We start from the raw sequence: 22,017 nt of genomic DNA on the forward strand, positions 1-22,017 counted from the left end.
TAAAACACCAGTCATTCTATGCTAACAAAATCATTGAAGGAGTGGCAAGAAATATCTCTGTTATAACCAAGGACTCGGAGGAAATGAAGAACACTCTAACGTTAGTTCTTGCAAACGTTACAAATAAAAGCAACGACTCGCCCAAGGACACACAATCCAACAACAAAAAAGTTGACACATTCGAAACCTTTAATCATATTGCTAATGGAGGTGATGACGACAAATTACAGATGACGTGTGCTAAAATGTTTGAATTAATAGATGATCGTCTGAGAAACCTTAATGTTTCCGTTTCGGGGAACCAACAAAGGCTCGCGCCTGGTCACGAAGGGGGAGCAAATGTCAATACCGATATTTTCCGAAACGAAAGCCGGAAACTACTTAGGGGTCTTGAGCAAGTTAATCGAAATGTTTTCCAGTCAGTGACACTCTACAAGCACACAGGAAACTTAATCGAAAGATTATTGTCGGACACAGAGACAATTGCTTATGATCAAATAACTCTTCGAGAAGACCTTGTTGCGTATCTGCTTAATGGGACCTTTGAATTGTTCAACAGAAGTTTACCAGAATTCGTTACATTCGAAGCTAAAGAAAAATCCAATGCTACACCGCCACAACATTTTGACGCCAAATGTTTACCCACAGAACCGTTTTTACAGGAACTGTCTATGCTAACAAGAAATGGTTCTCACTTGGTTGAACTTCTAACTGAACTGGCTGTGGCTAGTTCCTCTACGATCAATTTAGCTATTGAAAAGTTGGACAATGAAATCGCCAAACTTGCGCATATAAGAGAAAACGTCACCATTGAAGCGGGAAAAAGCTCAGCGAAAAACAAAACGAAAGTTGTCGACATGCATCAGCTTTCTGAAATGCATAACAGAACTGACCTCATATACGTTTTTGCCGAAGCTATTGCCTCAAACACGAGATGGATCCCACATCTATATCATAGAGTAATTTATGTTGAAAATTTAGTGAACAAGTCGCTAGACATCGTGAACAAAATTGATTCACGGGCAGAGGAAACGCTGTTGAAACAGACTTCACACATGGCAGGCATGTTTAAACCAATTCATTCCGCAACGTCCAATGAAAGAAAGCAAGAGCAACACACTTTACCCGACAAAAAACCGTTGACAACTGCTATGCCGACTGCGGCAGTGACCACTTCTTTGGACCAAGTAGCTTCAAGCCAAGACGTGCTACGTTCCGGAAAGCGTCATGACACTAAACGGAAGCAGTTAACAGATTCCGACGTAAACGAGATGATGGAGTTTGTTTACAAGACGAATAAAAAAGTCGACAGAATTATTCCTGCGCTGACTCATCTGTTGGGAGAACCAGGTCAGTACATTTATTTACAGCTTAAAGGGACTGTCAACCACGACGACGAAGAAAAGAAAATTAGTAAAATACCGTCTTTTTTACAATTATTAGTTTATATTAATTAAAATATCACGACTGGTATTTTACATTACTTGAACAAAGTTGTTATGTTTTCATATTTTCAGTATATTCGGTAATAACTTTTACTGTGTATGTCTACCAGGTAACTACCAGTTAACTATAAATAACGCCAGTATATTGATCATCGTCGTCACGTGGTAAACCCAGGAATGCAAATTGTGCATGCGTAGTGAATTGTATATGTTTTATATATGAAATGATCAATCTACTTGCGTTTAATAGTGTGTATATCGTTATGTCACCTATTTTCGCGATGTACTTTCGATTTCACATCACACAATTTTATTACCGAATATACTGAAAATATGAACCTTTTTTCAATTAATGGAATATACCAGTCGTGATATTTTAATCAATATAAACTAATAATTGTTAAAAAATACGGTATTTTAAAACTTTTCTTTTTTCGTCATTCGTGGTTGACAGTCCCTTTAAATCTTGCATGTCATATCGAGCCTCGCTCTGGGGAAAACGGGCTTAATGCATGTACGCAAGTGTCGTCCCAAATAAGCCTATGCAGTCCGCACAGGCTAATCAGTCACGATATTTTCCGTCTAGAGTGGATTTTCGTTTGAAATGTTCTTCATTTAAACGAAAAATTTCATAGGAGCGGAAAGTATCGTCCCAGATTAGCCTGATCGGACTGCACATGCTTATCTGGGACGATACGTTACGCACATGCATGGAGTCCTGTATTCGCATAGTGCGATGCAAATATTACAGGAATGCATTGACCACTTCATTTGACTCCTTCAACATTTACTATTATTTCTGTATTTGTGTATTAATAAACGATTCTTTACTATGGAACGCCTTCACTGTCTTATTATACCAAAACTTGTGACATTACGTTAATCTGACTGTGCATGAATGCCTGTAGCCATTATATATATATGCATAGTCACAATATATAAATACATAATTTGAATATATACAGATCAAGCATTAATATATAAAGATATAATTTTCTTATATATAGATAAATTGTAAAAATATACAGATACGAATGTATTATACACAGATAATCTTCCATTGTATGAAGGCATTACTTCTTTATATCTGTATATGTTTATATTTTATCTATATATAAGAAAAATATATCTTTATATATTAATGCTTTATCTGTATATATTCAAATTATGTATTTAATTATTGTGATTTTGCATATATATAATGGTTACAGGCATTCATGCGCAGTCACATTGACGTAATATCACAAGTTTTGGTATTATCAGACAGTCAAGGCGTTCCATACTTTAACAGTAAAAAGCATTATACTTCCTACTTTGTTGTGACAATTATAGACACTTAAGATTTAAATTTATTACAGAAGAAAATTTATTTTCTACCGTAAATTTATTCAAAACCACTATGTCATCGAAAAAAATAAATAATATATTAGGAATTTGTAAATACCTAAAAGAAGCTATGTTTTTAAGAAATAATACCCTTACAGAACTATCTGTTCCTTAATCCAATTTATATCAATGTTCCGTCACATAATTATATTTTATATATGCATGTATATAATGCTTGAATATTTATATGCACATTTTGTGTGTGTGATGATATTACTTAATAGATATTATTGTCTTTGCTATACTTATTTTTGTAAATGGCTAAATTTAAAGCATGTTTTTATTGCCGATTGCCAATAAACTTTAGTATTATACGATAGCTCTTTACAAAAAATTAACAGTGAAATCCGTAAATAATGAAATAAATTTGCGCATACTCGCGTAATGAACCCAATGCGTACAAACTTATGCGGGATTATTTTTATCGAAAGATATCAACATTAATTTGAGATGATAGGGTACGTGTATGATCAGGTGAAAATATATTAACGCATAAATTAAGACACACTTTCACAACAATTTGAAATATTGATATCGTAGAAATGCCCTAAACGATATACTAGTAATTGGACTGTTTATACACATTCTTGCTCGTTAAAACATGTTTGATTCGCTTTATCACGTAAAGTATTGGAGTATTAATCTATTTAATTACTTACATGTGAAATATGTAGCTTATATAGATTTTTTTCTGGGTTAAAAGCACCTTGTAACATAAAATACTGTATGATTTAGTGTTTTAATTTAAGTATTCTTTATTGTCTGACGCCAGTGCGCATGTCTGGATGTAATTGAAATTAATCAAAATAATGTCATTGATTGTTATTTGAATGATGTTGTTGTTTTTTTGCTGGGATATTCATTCAATCTTTCATAAATGCACTCTAGTAACCCATGAATCTTTTACAGAAACAACAAATCAGCAACATCAGACAGCCATATATCGTCAAGCTCTACGGTTAACCTGCCACATTCCAACGTAGAAATGCGGCATAACGCGGAAGTGTTCTAAGCACGTGTCAAAATCGCTGGCGCGTCTGCCCAATTAAAATACAATAAAACATTCGCGAAGCCCAGATTTGTCTGGTGTCTGGGTCGTTAATCAGAACAGACTATTCCATAATGAACGGCCTTACAATTTCATTTTCGGGTATTCATTAAATCGTCGTCGAGTCTGTAGGCGCTTCAACGCAATATATACTTTAAATGGTATTTTAAAGAGATCATCGTCGCCTGAAAATAATCTGAATGCTTGTCCAACTTTTTTACCTGGTTTTAAAAATCAATTGTTGTTTTTTTTCAATTGATTTGGTCAAATGTTTACATGTAAAAAGCCATGTACTTAACCAGGCGTGCAGGTCAATGTCACAGTCATACTACAGGTCAAAAGTCACAATTGGCCTTTGAAATCATCGGACTTATCAACCTGACGAGTTGATTGTAGGATTTAAGCCGCAACATTTACGTAGGAATCAGTTTCGAAGATTTTAGTTCAGGGTAAAAGCGGTATCTGGGAAACATCCCTCTGTTTTACCGATATTTTTGAAGGACACCGCTGAAGGTATTTTGCCTATTATTTTTGCGTATGTATTCTCTTTTAGAGCCGTACATTTCCCTAGTGGACGGAAGCACGGACAGAGAGGGCCGCGTAGAAATCTACCACAAAGGCGAATGGGGGACCATACCTCGCGAGATCAGTCATATCGAGGCATCGTACATCTGCCGGAAGCTAGGATACCTCGGTGGAGTTTCAGCCGGAAGTGGTCACTTTGGGCGTGGATCTGGTGCATTCTGGGACCTAAACGTCACCTGTCTGCGCACGCGCTGGTGTAATTCGGTCGGTCACGTTGAAAATCCCTCCACGTACAGTCACGAAATGGACGTAGGGATTATTTGTGGTAAGAATACAAAATAACACAAGTAAACTTGCAATTCCAACTTAGTCACGCGCTTAAAACGTAAAATATAATCAACACATTTAACATTATTGTCATTATTGAGGAAGAAAGTGTATGCTCTCTTACAGACCACATGGTTCGACTTACAAAGAGCAGTGACGAAGACGAACCCGAAGTGTCACGACAGTCTGGAAGTCTGGAAATATATCATCAAAACAATTGGCTTCCAGTCTGCTTCGAAAATTGGGGACGCGAGGAAACGGAAGTCGTTTGCAAACAGCTCGGTTTTGTAGAGGGCGCAGCACAGTCTGAGAAAGACGAAACGTTAGATGATTCCTATTCCATGACCAACGTCACGTGCACCGGAAGTGAAAATAGACTCGACGCATGCGCATTTGACGGATTTACATTAAATGGCTGCCCATCTTCCGAATATGTATCGGTGATATGTAGTTAATTTGTGGTTGAACACATTAACTTTATAAAGACATTGAAGCGTGTTCACATAATAAAAAAGGACAATTTTAAAATTGTCAAGATTCGGATCAGATTGTTGTTAGGGATCGAGGCCAAAGTTGTTATCAATTGTTTTAATGTTGTATTTACTTGTTTATATATTATTGTTTTGTTGGTAAAAATATATAATGATTTTTTTATTCGAAAATCTGTGAAAATGTCCGTTAACATGTATTATGTATTACGAAAACATTTCTCATTTTTCATTTAAGCTTATATGTTTTTTCACAAATCGAAAATTAACATGTTAATTCTGTCATTCAATGAAAGTTGAAGTAGAGTTCATACAAGTGCAGCAATGGTTATAATATGTAAGATTATGCGATTAAAAATTCACTGTGTATTACGGGTTATGATTGTTTTTCCCTTTTCGTGTTTACATTTTGATGTCAGAATTGTCAGCAATGTAAGCTCCCCTGAGCAAAACCCGCTTAAAGTGAGCTTTATTGATCACCTTTTGTTGATGGCGACAGTTGCCTTTTTGCGTTGTCAACATTCGCATCGTTTATACACTAGGGGTCACATTTCTTGTCGAATCAATGTAAACGGGTTCAGATCGTTTGCCCCAATAATGTATCAGCCGAACTCTAAACTATATCATCTGTGGTTAAAAACTGGGTCAAAAAGCCAAATTGAAAAAGATCTTGTAGATACACTAGAATTCACAGTTATTTTCAAATCTTCATAAAACTTGGTCAGGACGTTTGTCCGAATATTACCTTGATCGAGTTAGAAATTTGATTTTAAAAAACTAGGTCGATAGCCAAATATACTATTTATCACATTGATTGCCAATGTCAAGAATGTTTAACAGAGCCTTTGCACGAATGATATATCGGCCAAGTTTGAAACTTGGTCATGTGCGATAAAAATTAGTTCAAACGGTAAATTTGAATATAACGCTTGTTTACAATCCAGATTTATTTACAAATCTTCATTTAATTTGATCGTTTCAAAATGATATATCGACCAAATGAAAAACTAGGTCATATAAACCTCCTTTATCGATATTTTCTAATTTCTGGAAAGATTACATTGAGCGGAATATGGCCCTCGATGACGCTTTGTTTAGACCGTTTTGTTTTGCTTTCAAATATTGAGTATTTTATTGCATAATATTCCGTGTTTATGTTTTCCCCGTAAAAATAGTCTGAGAGGAGTATATTCGAGTCACTATGTGGGCATGTTTGTCGGTCAGTTAGTCCGCTTACAATTTTAAAAGGTTCCTTTTTTTCCACACTTTTCATGCGATTGAATTAAAACGTAAGATATTTCAACATCATGGATAGTGAATGTTCAAGATACTTTACTCCTTTTGCTCACACCCCGTAATCCCCACACTAAGTTTTTTGCCTTTGACCATAGCTGACAAATATATGCGGGGGTATCAGTAATTGTTGTGACTTGTTTAACCCATTCATGCCTAGCGTCCTGAAAAAAAGGACATTGCAAACAGCGTAAACCCAGATGAGACACCGCATGATGCGGCGTCTCATCTGGGTCTACGCTGTTTGCTTAAAGGAATTTCTGTAAGAATTGTTCTAAATATAGAAATAAATATACTAGACATCCCTAATTTTGGAAATAAATTGATCCAACTTAGAAAGATGGGAGAGTCCACTAGGCATTAATGGGTTAAGCTATAGATTTAACATTATATGCAAATATATACCTGTACATAAATATAAAGCTTTGTTATCAAAATATATTTAACACTGACCAATAATCATTCAAGCTAGTGTTTGGTTAACACAGGCTCTTTAAATGATGTTATGTATGAATTAAATCTGGATCTTTTGCAATATTGTTACGTAACTACAATACTTAACCACGAGTTTAACACATGTGTTGCTACAATTGTTAGACCAAAACTGAACTGTATTTTATTTTGTTGTTATTTTAACAGCGTACAGTTTACCCATAATAATTTAATATTTTTAGTTTGTATATATGAATTCCATATAGTTGGAATGTAGTTGGGGCATGGTCAATTTATATATTGTTTATAAATTGACCATGCCTCAACTACATTCCAACTATATGGAATTCATATATAAAAACTAAAAATAAATTAGTAAACTTTTTTTCTAAACTAAACTAAAACTGACGCGTTCAAAAACAAGAGGGCCATGTATCGCCATGTATCGCTCCACTGTTTTATCTTTGCGAAAAAAAAACGTGTAATGCGCATGGGTTGAAATGTACTCAAGCATGTGACTTTCTCTTTCTATCCCTCGTCCCACTGGGCGCTTAAAGTTGGAAGGGTGAGCATTTTTATATATGGAAAAAGTTACTACCGTGTTAACAAAACAGACAAAAAAGCCTCGGAATTGTTGCACAGGTCCTTTGCTTATAACGTAGGTACATTTATCTCTCCAAAAGATATTGTCGTTCTTTCTATTTCACATATTTTTAGACAGGCCTGAGAATAATATGATAATCTAAAGATTATTTCTTTATATTTATAAATGTATTTAATTAAGTAATACATTTGACTTCTAAGATCAATTCATAACTTATATTAAGAAAATTATAAAATGGTCAGAAATATATATGGATTGTTGAGCAATTGACAATCATTTCAACAATTCATGATCAGTCACGATTCACAAATGGAACAATGAATCATTAGTTATTAAAAAGCAGCACATACGATAGTTAAGAACATTGCACTTCATTAATTTCAACACCTTCTCTTGAATACAAAGTTTGAGTTTACCGTGCAGTATCATATATTGACTTTCCTTGAAATAATTATATAATGTTCATGGAAGTTGTGTTTCTAAAAGCAATAATATATTATTAAACTGGTTTTAACATTACAAAAAAGACATGAAATTAACATGTCATCCAAAATATTTTCATCCGGATATATGGTCACTTTCGACATATTTAAATAAAACCCGACTTATTTCAGTTTATAAGAAAAACATTCATAACACATGTTCTTACTTCAATGCCTTTGTAAGCAGTCACCATCTGACCTAAAATGGCACTAAATGACAGGGTTTTATCTCATGTTTACAACATGTTTATGTTGTTGTTGGTCACAGCCAAACGGCCGCAGTAATCTCCACTGGTAAACGTCATATGTTCAGTTTTGTGACCCCCGGGGCCGGGTCAAATTTGAGCCCAGTGAATAATTTGAACAAATTTGGTAGAGGACTATTAGATATCACTACATACCAAATTTAGTAGCCCTATAATTAAGGACAAGAAGATTTTTAAAGTTTGCACAAAATAGGCCTTATTTAAGCATATGTTCATTTTTGTGACCCCTGGGGCAAGGTCAAATTTGTTCCTATGGGCATAATTTGAACAAACTAAGTAGAGAACTATTAGATGTCACTACCTACCGAATTTGGTAGAAATAGGCCCAATGGTTATGGACAAGAAGATTTTTATAGTTTGCACAATATGGGCCCAATATATGCATATGTTCAATTTTGTGACCCCTGGGGAACGGTCAAATTTGATCCAAGGGGCTTAATTTGAACAAACTTGGTACAGGACTATAAGATGTCATTACATACCAAATTTGGTAGCCCTATGCCATACGGTTATGGACAAGAAGATTTATAAAGTTTGCACAAAATAGGCCTTATATAAGCAAATTTTCGATTTTTTGACCCCCCAGGGCCGGGTAAAATTTGACCCCAGGGGCATAATTTGAACAAACTTGGTAGAGGACTATAAGATGTCACTACATAGCAAATTTGGTAGCCCTAGGCCCTATGGTTATGGACGAGAAGATTTTTTAAGTTTTCACAAAATAGGCCTTATATTAGCAAATTTTCAATTTTTTGACCCCCCAGAGCAGGGTCAAATTTGACCCCAGGGGCATAATTTGAACAAACTTGGTAGAGGACTTTAAGATGTCACTACATACCAAATTTGGTAGCCCTTGGCCCAATGGTTATGGACAAGAAGATTTTTAAAGTTTTCACAAAATAGGCCTAATATAAGCAAATGTTCAATTTTTTGACCCCCCGGGGCAGGGTCAAATTTGACCCCAGGGGCATAATTTGAACAAACTTGGTAGAGGACTATAAGATGTCACTACATAGCAAATTTGGTAGCCCTAGGCCCAATGGTTATGGACAGAAGATTTTTAAAGTTTGCACAAAATAGGCCTTATATAAGCAAATTTTCAATTTTTTAACCCCCCCCCCCCCCCCCGTGGCAGGGTCAAATTTGACCCCAGGGGCATAATGTGAACAAAATTGGTAGAGGACTATAAGATGTCACTACATGGCAAATTTGGTAGCCCTAGGCCCAATGGTTATGGACAAGAGATTTTTAAAGTTTGCACAAAATAAGCCTTATATAAGCACATTTTCAATTTTTTAACCTCCCGGGGCAGGGTCAAATTTGACCCCAGGGGCATAATTTGAACAAACTTGGTAGAGGACAATAAGATGTCACTACATACCAAATTTGGTAGCCCTATGCCATACGGTTATAGACAAGAAGATTTTTAAAGTTTGCACAAATAGGCCTTATATAAGCAAATTCTCAATGTTTTGACCCCCCCCGGGGCAGGGTAAAATTTAACCCCAGGGGCATAATTTGAACAAACTTGGTAGAGGACTATAAGATGTCACTACATAGCAAATTTGGTAGCCCTAGGCCCAATGGTTATGGACAGAAGATTTTTAAAGTTTGCACAAAATAGGCCTTATATAAGCAAATTTTCAATTTTTTAACCCCCCCCCCCCCCCCCGTGGCAGGGTCAAATTTGACCCCAGGGGCATAATGTGAACAAAATTGGTAGAGGACTATAAGATGTCACTACATGGCAAATTTGGTAGCCCTAGGCCCAATGGTTATGGACAAGAGATTTTTAAAGTTTGCACAAAATAAGCCTTATATAAGCACATTTTCAATTTTTTAACCTCCCGGGGCAGGGTCAAATTTGACCCCAGGGTCATAATTTGAACAAACTTGGTAGAGGACAATAAGATGTCACTACATACCAAATTTGGTAGCCCTATGCCATACGGTTATAGACAAGAAGATTTTTAAAGTTTGCACAAATAGGCCTTATATAAGCAAATTCTCAATGTTTTGACCCCCCCGGGGCAGGGTAAAATTTAACCCCAGGGGCATAATTTGAACAAACTTGGTAGAGGACTATAAGATGTCACTACATAGCAAATTTGGTAGCCCTAGGCCCAATGGTTACGGACAAGAAGATTTTTTAAGTTTGCACAAAATAGGCCTTATATAAGCAAATTTTCAATTTTTTGACCCTCCGGGGCAGGGTCAAATTTGACCCCAGGGGCATAATTTGAACAAACTTGGTAGAGGACTATAAGATGTCAATACATACCAAATTTGGTAGCCCTAGGCCTAATGGTTATGGACAAGAAGATTTATAAAGTTTGCACAAAATAGGCCTTATATAAGCAAATTTTCAATTTTTTGACCCCCCCGGGGCAGGGTCAAATTTGACCCCAGGGGCATAATTTGAACAAATTTGAAAGAGGTTCACCACAGGAACATTCCTGAGAAATGTCATCAGATTTGGACCAGTAGTTTAGGAGAAGAAGATGTTTAAAGAAAAAGTTGACGCACGCACGCACGGACGCACGCACACACGCACACACGACGGACACAGGACCATGACATAAGCCCCGCTGGCCTTTGGCCAGTGGAGCTAAAAACATAAACAGTTAGGTTTTAAAACGACACTAAACTTCAAAGGAATATACTTAAATTGCTAAACAAACTAACACTTCCAAATACCACATATGCATTACATAAAAACCGTTTCTTCCAGTAGATATTTTAGTGAATAATGAATAAACATGTGTTTATCATTAGTTTTCTTAGGGTGAACGACTCATTATATAATACTTTTATCTGTTAAGTAGCATACTCAATTTGCAAATTAAGATTGCAATATACAAATGTACGTCGGAAATGTCGAGGCATATAATGGATTAACTTTATTGACTTGCATATTTATTCAACATTTATTTATTTAATGCCTGATATTATTAACAAACGGAATCAACAACGTTTAAAGTGTTAAATAAGGATTCATTTGTATGCTGTAAGAGAGCATTAAAATGAACTTTCAAAATCACATAATGTTTCATGTGACTTTTCTTTGTGCGATGATGCTGTCAGCTGATGGTGTTGCAATTATTGAGGAACAAGAGGACACCGAGATATATAGAGCAATAAATGATATTGAAGAAGACGTCACAAACCAACAAGTGGTGAAGAAAAATAATAGTGAAATCGGCACTCTCGTTAAGAAGCATTTTAAAGACATTACTAATTCTATATCTTCTGACAGAGGCGACGTCGATGGCGACGTTGGGACGACAACTGCAGAAAAACAGAGACATGACGAAAGTAGGCATTATTATACAACCACAACGGCGCCTACTGTAGACTTTCACAAACAACGACACGACGTGGACAGCGGTGTGCGAAATGATCAAACAACAACCCCAAATTTAGGTTTTGACAAATCAATACACGAAATGGAGAACAGACAGCGAAATGACCCAGCAAGAACGCCCACTGTAGACGTTCACAAAGCAACACACGAAGCGGGTACTTTACAGCAAACGGGTCCAACAATAGCTCCCGTTGATGACTTTAATAAGCGAGGACACGAAGCGGGCAGTAGAAAGCGACATGACCCAGCACCAGCGACAACGCAAATCCCACAAACGCGACTTGACCCAACGGATACGTTTTTACTCGATGGCATTCTGGATATTGTCGATGCCAAGTTTGAAACATTGAACAAACGGCTTACGGCTCTAGAGCGGGGCATAAGCAATGTCCAGTACTACAACGTTCGCAGTTTCAGGGTTGTGAATACACATCTACATGCAGTGGATACTATTTTGCATAGCCTGCATACAGGGATGTCCCAAGCAGAGCTACGGAGTAGTCAACTGGATCAAAAGGTCGCTGAAATAAATGTCGATGTCAAGAATTTTGCTTCGACCAACAGTCGTATGTTTCAGGCATTAGAAGAGAATACATCGTTTTATTTATCAGGTATTCAAACAGCAATGTTTGATCTCAAGAGAAGCGTTGATCAGACAAATAAAAGCGTGAAGGAATTAAAAAACGACACACATGATTTAAAAGAAATGATTTTTGGGTCTAACAAGTCCCAGAGTGAAATGCTTGCTAACGGTGAGAAATTAGTTGTAGCAACGAGAGAAGTAATGCAAGCTGCGTATCACATTTTGAATGCAACGCTTGCAATAAAGGAAACAACAAGCACGATTGAAATTCACACGTTCAGTGTTAGCAAAACAATTGAAGAAGTAGCTAGAAATGTCTCTGTTATAACCAAAGACGCAGACGAAATTAAGACCAGTGTTAATGTTATTCTGACAAATATTACAAATAGCAAAAATGGTAATCCAAAACAAGATATAAGCAAGCTGGATAACGGTTTTGAGAGAGTCGACAATAAAACTGGGACAGAAGATGACCACACAGTACATATGACATGTGCAATGATTTTGGAATTACTTGACGAACGACTGCAAAGCGTGAAGGCTTCCATTGAAAGCAAACAACAAAATATCCAAACCGCGTATGAAAGGGAACGCAATGACTTCTTCCAAACTGAAAGCCAGACACTTCTTCGAGCTATTGAACAAGTGAACCAAACTGTATTGCATTCATTGACTCTATATAATCATACAGGTAACCTTATTAAACGAATATTATTTGACACACAGAACATTGCTAAGGATCAAATAAGCCTTCGGGACAACATCGTGGGGTATTTACTGAATGGTACATTTGAACTGTTTAACAGCAGTGTTCCAGAATTTTTAACATTTGGTTCCAGAGAAAAGAAAGTCACCTCATCTCCAATCAAGTCTGACGGCAAATGCATTTCTGCAGACCCTTTTTTACAGGAATTGTCGTTGCTATTTAGGAATGGCTCTCAGCTGTTTGAGCTAATGACGGACATGGTTGAGGCAAGTTCTTCAACGGTCAAACTATCTCTTGACAAATTTAACAGCGAAGTCTCCAAACTGGCCAACGTGCGTGAAGAAATAACGGGCAATATTGGTTTAGTCATAAATAAAAGTGAAATAAATAACATTAACCAGCTTGCTGACTTACGCAATACAACAGATTATATTTTAATGCTTGCCGATGCAATTGCGTCGAACACTGGCTGGATTCCGTATGTGTATCATAGAGTCAAGTATGTTGAAAGTCAGGTGAACAAGACTCTAGACATTGTGAACAAATTAGATTCGAGGACACAAGAAACGCTTTTGATACAAAAAGCCAACATGGCGTTTATATTTAAACCACTTAAATCCACAATGTCTGATGAAATGAAAGAAGAACGGCAAATGTTTCACAAACAAAAAACAACAATGACGGCATCAGATATCGAGGCAACTACGTTAGATCCATTTGCGTACATCAAGGGGACGTATCAGGCCGAGAATAGATTTCTAAGCGGCGCAAATAATGCTTCTCGCAATCAGTTATCGGATTCCACCATTAACGAGATGATGGAATTTGTTTACAGGACGAATAAAAAAGTCGACAGAATTATTCCTGCGCTTACTCATCTTTTGGGTGAACCAGGTACGATGTTTTGTAAACAAACCACATGAAAGTACATTAATTACTGGCTCTCATTTAGGCAGTTTTTTCATAACGATCATCGCTTAATGTATAGCATTATGGTGTACGAACTGGTCCAAAACTATTCTAAACTGTCCGGGACGGTTTATAAACCGTTATAGGTTCTTAAGATCATAGTCGGACAGTTTAAACCGTCCCGGACATTTTACTAAACTGTCCCGGACAGTTTTAACCGTCCCGGACGGTTTATGCGCACGAACGGTCCAAAACTTTCTTAAACCGTCCCGGACAGTTTGTAAACTGTCCGGGACAGTTTAGTAAACTGTCCGGGACAGTTTACAAACCGTCCCGGACGGTTTCTAAACTGTCCCGGACAGTTTAGAATAGTTTTGGACCAGTTCGTACACCATATAGCATCGCCAATAAAACTTTTGATCTAGCTATGTTTACCACCGAGGTTTAATAAAGCATGTTGTTTATGTTTTATCGTCAAAACCCGGATACATTTGTATCGTTAAAACCAGGTATGCACAATTGCCTTTTAACGCAAATAATTTTTTTATCATCACGAAAGTACTTGTTTTATTGCACATTGAATGGCTTGGAATGGCAAAATGAAGATTGAATGCAAAAAAGTGTACATTAACGTGAACCTGCCAAAGTAGTACTAAATAAAGCAATGTTAAGAGACTAACGACTAGCCATATTACACCGTTGCGTTAAAGGGGCCGCCCAACAGATTTTGGCATGTATTGAAGCTTGTCATTAAATGCTTTATATTGATAAATTTAAACATTTAAACTAAAACTCCAGTAAAAAACAAGAATACAATTATAAAAAGGAAAAAACGGAACACTCAACAGGACTCGAACCACTGACCCCTGGTGTCCTAGAGTAAAAAATCTCCCGCCTAGACCACTCGACCATCCATGCTCATACTTAACCTATATCAAAGCGCTGAAGGCACTGACGATGTTCGCTATTGCATTATTTAACACGCAATTCATTTTTCAAAATCAATCGCAAGTTTGAAATGAAAACACGCCATTCAACTTTATAAAGTATGTGTCATAGCGCATGGATCGAGTTTTGTGTTCACTTTTTATCATCCTTATTATTTCATAGAAATAACTAAAACAAAATAAAAACAACATGCTTTTTGGAAGTTCTGAAAGAATAGAAAGTATGATGAAAATGGTGATGAGAACTTAATATAAAGAAAATTTGCAGTCACCATCATATCAAAGGAATATTTTTTTCTAATATCAAATAACTATCTCACCAAGAATATAAATTCATAATGAAAGTTCCGTGTACAAAACTTTTGATTTTTGACACCATATACAAATTCAAAATATACAATAATCTTCGTATCTTGTATATGGAAGAATAAAAGTATATAAACATTGCTGTTTATGCTTTACGTGTAACCCGAGCAGTTCACACGGTGTCAACAACGCTGACATAAACATAGGTATAGAGCACTAATTTGCTTTTAGGCGTAGCTGTTTTACTCAGTTTTCATCTTAGTGACTTTTACATAACGCCAACAGAAACGCATGAATATTTTCGCATATATTTAATAAGCTGATTCGAGATTCAACCTCTGAATTTTTGCTACATCACTGCGTATGTGCTCAAATCAAAGGATGTAGCACTATTCAGTGTAAGGAATTCCGGACTACTCTCAAACGACACAAATTGTGGCCCTGTTACAATTACGCGTTACAATCTATCTCGCAGAATTTCACTTTCGCCTCCAAGATGAGAAAACAATCATTAGCGAAATAGTATAGTGTCACGATAAGAGAAAATCGTTTAATTATCATACCACAATGTTTGCCGTACTTGGTCAGCACGTCTGGAAATCATTCCTTAATGTGTGGATAGACTGCCATTATTAACAAGTTTGCTATTTTGTATTCAATTTTGTATCAAAAAGCATTGTTCTTAAATGTGGCATTTTCAATTCGCGATGAGATTTGTAATGATCCTCGTCATGCGAAAATGTGTCTTATTCCATATGCGCCCATCATATAAATAGCCCACTCAGCTATCTCTCCTTCTGGTAAGGAGAAACATAACATATTGAGTGATTTTATAGCGAACAGCATCGCCTATGGCCTGACTGCGCAAAAGCACATGTTGGGTTTAACAAACGCTTGCCGAAACGCATAAGACCCATTTTCGCATGACGTGTGATTTAAATGTGTCGAAAGAAAACTGCGTTTAAATAAAATATCAACATACGATATATTTCGATAGTGAAGAAAGATACTCATAACGAGGCATATGAGGACACATATGAAGTGCTCTCCCGTAGTATATTTTTTTATCTACCGGTACTCACACTAATGAGTGGTTTGACAATGCTAACACACATTTCATACGATGAATATGCAACTTACAAGTGAAAAACACAACACAATAGTTTAACTTTTGTTTAATTGTATTTATTTATTAAGAAATGTAAATTGCAAACTTTATTTCAAAGTCAGCGTATACGCCGACTACATTTTAAAAAGATATTTATTGTTATAAATATATTTAATATAATATATTTAGTTGTTTTCTGTTTTAGCGATTATAAAGCATTTCCGAGGTTGCCTATAGTATGCCTGTAGTAATTGATTAAATCATATCCAACTGTCTATGTATTGAGAACGAATATATAAGCAATCCTCGTAGTATTCCAAAATAAAACGACAACAACAGAACTCTCCAAATTATTCAATCGTTTCGCGTCGCACGACGCTTTATAATTTTCAGGTTTTCAAATCATCGAATAATGCATATAATAGATATTTAAGAGCATGGTAATTGGTCAGTATTACTATTTCCTAAAAAATATCATAACTAAAACGAACATTTGCGAATTTATAACAACTTTTTTGTATTTTGTCAATTTACCAAAACGTTGGACCCTTTAAAAGGGGGCATTTGCGTGTCATGTGATAAGAACCATTTTGGTTAATACTCATAATTGTTTGAAATAATGACAATCTGGTTGTGAGATTTACAACATTTTTGGCATTCTTATGTGTCACGGTATTGTCGTTTCGAGAATACGTTAGACGTAATAATGGGTACACAATCATTTGGCTTACCGCGAGTCTTGTACAAAGTGATTTCTTTTTTGTTTTAAAAATTACGATTGACGAAGGAGCTTTTTTGTATTAAGCATTTACATTAAAGTCAGTTGTACTCCCGTCTGTAGTAATTAACGAGTCAGAGTAAAACTACCATCCTGAATACGTTTTCGGTCTTGATAGATATAAAGCAACAATGAATAAATGCCGCTGCAATTAGTACGTTATATTCTTATCAAAATGTTGGTCAATTAAGTCTTTGTTTTCATTCACGAGGTTCATATGCCAATAAACAGCAAATTTGGGTTATGCCTGCGAAATTATCATAATACGACAAAATATTGTTTATTTGCCGATAACCTCCACAATGCTAAGATTACCAGCATTTGGATACAAAAAGGATTTTAACAAAGATATGCAATTGAAATACAAACTATATTTGATTATGCTGCACTGATGTATAGAACTTTACGTTATCCATCTTTAGTATTAACGACACTTCTTTCGTTCTTTTAAGAATAACCAGCGCGTTTGATCAGGTATGGATGTAATGCGAGTCTTTATTGCATGACCTGCTTCCCGGAGGGAATAACGAGCTAATCAACCCTAATAGAGAGACTGATAAGCGGACGGCCTCAGTAATTAGTTACTTAATATGTTTGTTCAGTAACAGGCTCCCTTCTTATCACAACACACTTCTTTGCCGTGGGGGAATTTTATAAACCATCTTTTATCTTTGCGGACCATTTTTTTCCACAGATAAATACGAAGTACGAAGTCTAATATAACATGTTAAGAAGTTTTGAAACAAGAAAAAGAAAACGGTTCGCGGACATAATCGTCGGATTTAGCTATAATGAATGCGCCGTACTTTGTATGCTATTATTGCCAGATTTGCAATGTATAAAGTTGTATAAAAATGAAATTTAAAAAATGCACATTGCTTAATTAAAACAATATCAGTACTTCTTTGGAAGTTTTCAGCACGAACAATCACATTTCCTCTGTTTTCAACAACATACTAGTAACCATTGTTGACAAATGTCTGCTATATTGTTATGGCGTATTGACGAGCTTTGAAAGCCGCAAAAAGACACCACAAACAAGAAAGAACGATTCATGTCAAACCTGTCGTATTGACATGTGTATATTTTCTTTAGTCCGCCAACACGAAAGAATTGCAAATGTCATAATCGTCGTTTCGGCGCGTTGTTTTTCCTTCTGTCGTGTTTATCGTGTTGGCGTCCTTCAAACCCGCCAACACAAGAATATCAGCCTCCAGAATGACCCGTTCTGACAGACTAATTACAAAACATATGAACCGCGCTATGGAAAAACGAGGTTAAGTACAGTTGCGCAAAGATTCCAGATTGGTACATGTATGTGCAATCTGCACATGCTCATCAGGGACGACATTTGCCGCCTAAACTCGATTTTCGCAAAGAAGATACTGCTTTTAAAGGAAAAACTCCATGAACGTGGAATGTGTCGTATCTGATTAGCCCGTGTGGACTACACAGGCTTATCTGGGACGACACTTTACGCACATGCATTAATACAGGTTTTCCCAGAGCGCGGCTCATATCTATCTAGTACATCGATATACATATAACAAGTAAGATGCGCCGCACTCTACAGGTACCCTGCCCTATTCCGTCGTACTAATGCGGCGTAACACGGATCCGTGTTTAAGAAATGCCAGATGCCCCGAAGCTTCTACCCAATTAAGACCCGATCAAAACATTCGCGTAACCCATTTTCCCGTCGGTCGATGATTCGTCGAAAATAAGATCAGAAGTATCAGAAATAATGTGCCTTAGACACGTCTGGTCTACTATGCGCATATCAGTATAATAAAAACATACCCGTATAATTTAACATAGGTGCTGGTATTTTATTAACGAAATGCGTAACATTCACTTTGTGACGATTTGCTGAATGGTGCAGCATCAACTTTTATTGCGCATATTGCATATACGAATAATTGCTTTGACCATTACACCGTATTTATTGTCATTTTAGAGCCGTTCATTGCCCTACTGGACGGAAACACGGACAAAGAGGGACGCGTCGAAATCTACCATAAAGGCGAATGGGGGACCATACCTCGGAATATTGATCATAATGAGGCATCGTACATCTGTCGGAAACTAGGATATTTCGGCGGCGTTTCTGTCGGAAGTGGTTTCTTCGGGAGCGGCTCTGGTGCATTCTGGGAACTCAACGTGACCTGTTTGCGCACGAGCTGGTGTGATTCGGTCAGTCATGTGACTGATCCATCCGCCTACAGTCACGGAATGGACGTTGGAGTAATGTGTGGTAAGAACTTAGTAATGTACGTTTCTATGCCAATTATTGTAAAAGGTTTTCAGTGTTTAACAGAAACTATTCGCAAAAAGATAACACTTGATACGAATGTTTCCTGTTTTAGATCACATGATTCGACTTACGAAGAGCAATGAGGAAGACGAAACGGAACTGTCTCGGCAGTCTGGAAGACTAGAAATCTACCATCAAAACTATTGGGTACCAGTCTGCTTCAAAAGCTGGGGTCACGAGGAAACGGAAGTCGTCTGCAAACAGCTCGGTTTCCGAGAGGGCGCTGCGAGTTCTGAAAAGGACGAAACGATGATGGACTCTTATTCGATGGCAAACGTCACGTGCACCGGAAGTGAGAATAGACTCGATGCATGCGCATTTGATGGATTTAAATTAAATGGCTGCACATCTTCAGAATATGTGTCAGTGTTCTGCATTTAAGTTTGCGTTGATTGTGTGTGTGTATTTAATAAGATAAAGAAACAATATACAGAAGTATGTTTTAAATATGTTAAGTGAACACTGGAAATTGCGTCCGATGAACACAATATTCGTGGTTTGCGTTGGGCACAAAGAAATCATAATACTTTCTAGATCGTTCAATTATTGTATGTCATTAAATTGTTTTAATTGCATATTGAATAGCATCTTAATTCTTTGATATCATATCAAATCTCAAAACAACCCGTCTAGATTTCATATGTACTGAACAGGTTAAATGGAAGCTATATGTATGTGATGGTGCTATATTTAATTAATATTATTATGAATTGTAAAATATATTGAAAGACAGTACACTCGGTCGTTAAATTGGTGATGCGTGATTTGTGTCCAATAATAACAATAATTATAACCTGGTGTAATATTTAAATGGTATTACAAATAAATCAAAGAATATCTGACTGGAAGACAGACAAACTGCGTTTATTGTCCGGGATATTCATAACAATCGTTTAGTACTACGCAGACAAGCTAGATAAAAATAATGTTTCTTTTAAACATTTCCTCCAGAGAACTGTCGTCGCGTCCGCTAAACTATGTTGAATGCGTTCTGTTTATGGATTTTACATAAAACTGCACGTCATCATTGATTGATATGTCGAACGTTGTTATTTTTATATCTATTTATTACGATAAATTTGAGTACGGTAATATGAGCGTCGAAAATATAATACTAGTTTCAATATTCCAATGACATATCTATTGTTTGGTCATGTTTATCACCGTTTAAATGATCTTTCAATTATTTAAATTAAAACAGTATTTCTGTTTTGCGAACAAGTGTGAACTTTACATTTTTTAAATTAGCGTACCATATAATACGGCATTAAATTTACCCCCATTGGGATCAGAAGACGATCTTTTAGCTGTATCCCGGAGATAGTTGATGTATCAAGATTTGCTTTGCCCTGCTGTGACTTCAAGTGTATCCCAGCATTCACCCTTCGTAGTTTATTTCATGCTGGCACAGTTTACTTTTTACCAGACCAAGTCGACCCAATAACGGCATATGAATGATGTCACTTTATCTCGATTTCAATTGTCCTTCTGAAACATTTTTTTTTCAGTTTTTCAGCGTAGCTATCCAATCCAGGTTTTGACCTTGCACGACGACCTTTTTAATGGGCCAATAAGATCTTGGGACAATTTAATGTCAGTAGGGTCGAATAAATAAATGGAATTTTTGTAAAGTTAAAAAAAAAACACGAAATGTTTCAATAGAGAACGAGTAATCTATAAAACTGTATCTCATTCACGTTAACAGGTAATTCGATTGACTATCTTTTGGAGTAGTACAGCGTTAAGCAAAATTCTAATTCTGTATGGGCTATTATGAAAATCATAGGAATGCAGCACTTCGTTTTGCAACGATGTTAACATTAACTACGTGTTCAGCTTGAATCTGTTTTATCTCCAATGAAAAGTCTAATTGGATAAAACACTCATCACTAGGAATCAATACAGATTGTGTGTGGCCTGCTATATTTGGCACATTGTGAGCACAAGAGTGCTAGTATTTAAAGGTTTGAGTTTGTATTTCTCTTATGAAGCAATTAGTATCATACTGCATTCTGTTCTCAAGTATGTGTATATCACATTATTATCGTTGTTCCCTGTGCTGATTTTATTTTCCTTTTTTCCAAATCGACCTTTATAAATGTAAAAGCATAACGTTTTAAACCAGCCGTCGTTCCAATAGTGCACTCGCGAGCTCTCGTTTAATGCTTTGTGTTCCATCCCACCAGGTATCGAAGTCAATTCGCGGTCAGGCTGCTCGAGAATCGTTATTTTAACGCTAGTATGGCGCACCAAAGGGGTCGAAACTTTAAGTTCTGCTGCAGCAGAAAAAAATGCTGCTCAATGCTGCTCGAGCAGTAAAATGCTGCTCGAGCAGCATCTCAATATTACTCGGGCAGCAATTTGCTGCTCGAGCAGCATTTTTTCTGCTGCAGCAGTAAAATCCTGCTCGACCAGCATTTATTATTAGATTATGGATCAGCCAATCAGAATCAGATTACACGTAGGCATAAATCATGTAACGTTGGAGAAATTGATCCACCAAATTTCAATTTTGCATGTTCCTACATGACTTTAAATCTTGATTATTATTTTATGAACAACTACGGAAAAAGGATGAAAATTTAATAATAATTGATTAAACTACTGATTATGAGTTTGTTGCAGTTTTTCTAAAGTTTTTGTCAGGTCTATTTCGTTTCCGTAGAGGTAGCTTATGTCGTCCGTTTGTAAGCTCAAATTTGATTG

At 36.4% G+C, this 22,017-nt stretch overlaps 2 protein-coding genes across 2 annotated transcripts; both read left to right on the top strand.

The window, feature by feature from the left end:
* Positions 1–1,029: 1,029 nt before the first annotated feature.
* On the top strand, positions 1,030–5,588 carry LOC127856283 (neurotrypsin-like). The gene is made up of 3 exons (XM_052392387.1): positions 1,030–1,350; positions 4,433–4,729; positions 4,858–5,588. The coding sequence occupies exons 1-3, from the start codon at positions 1,056–1,058 to the stop codon at positions 5,184–5,186; spliced, it is 921 nt and encodes a 306-aa protein (XP_052248347.1). The 5' UTR covers positions 1,030–1,055; the 3' UTR covers positions 5,187–5,588.
* Positions 5,589–11,254: 5,666 nt separating this feature from the next.
* On the top strand, positions 11,255–20,145 carry LOC127854700 (uncharacterized). Its single transcript, XM_052389759.1, has 3 exons — positions 11,255–13,843; positions 18,955–19,251; positions 19,364–20,145. The coding sequence occupies exons 1-3, from the start codon at positions 11,320–11,322 to the stop codon at positions 19,690–19,692; spliced, it is 3,150 nt and encodes a 1,049-aa protein (XP_052245719.1). The 5' UTR covers positions 11,255–11,319; the 3' UTR covers positions 19,693–20,145.
* Positions 20,146–22,017: the final 1,872 nt, after the last annotated feature.

This window comes from Dreissena polymorpha, chromosome 13, assembly GCF_020536995.1.
Source record: "Dreissena polymorpha isolate Duluth1 chromosome 13, UMN_Dpol_1.0, whole genome shotgun sequence".
NCBI lineage: Eukaryota > Metazoa > Mollusca > Bivalvia > Myida > Dreissenidae > Dreissena > Dreissena polymorpha.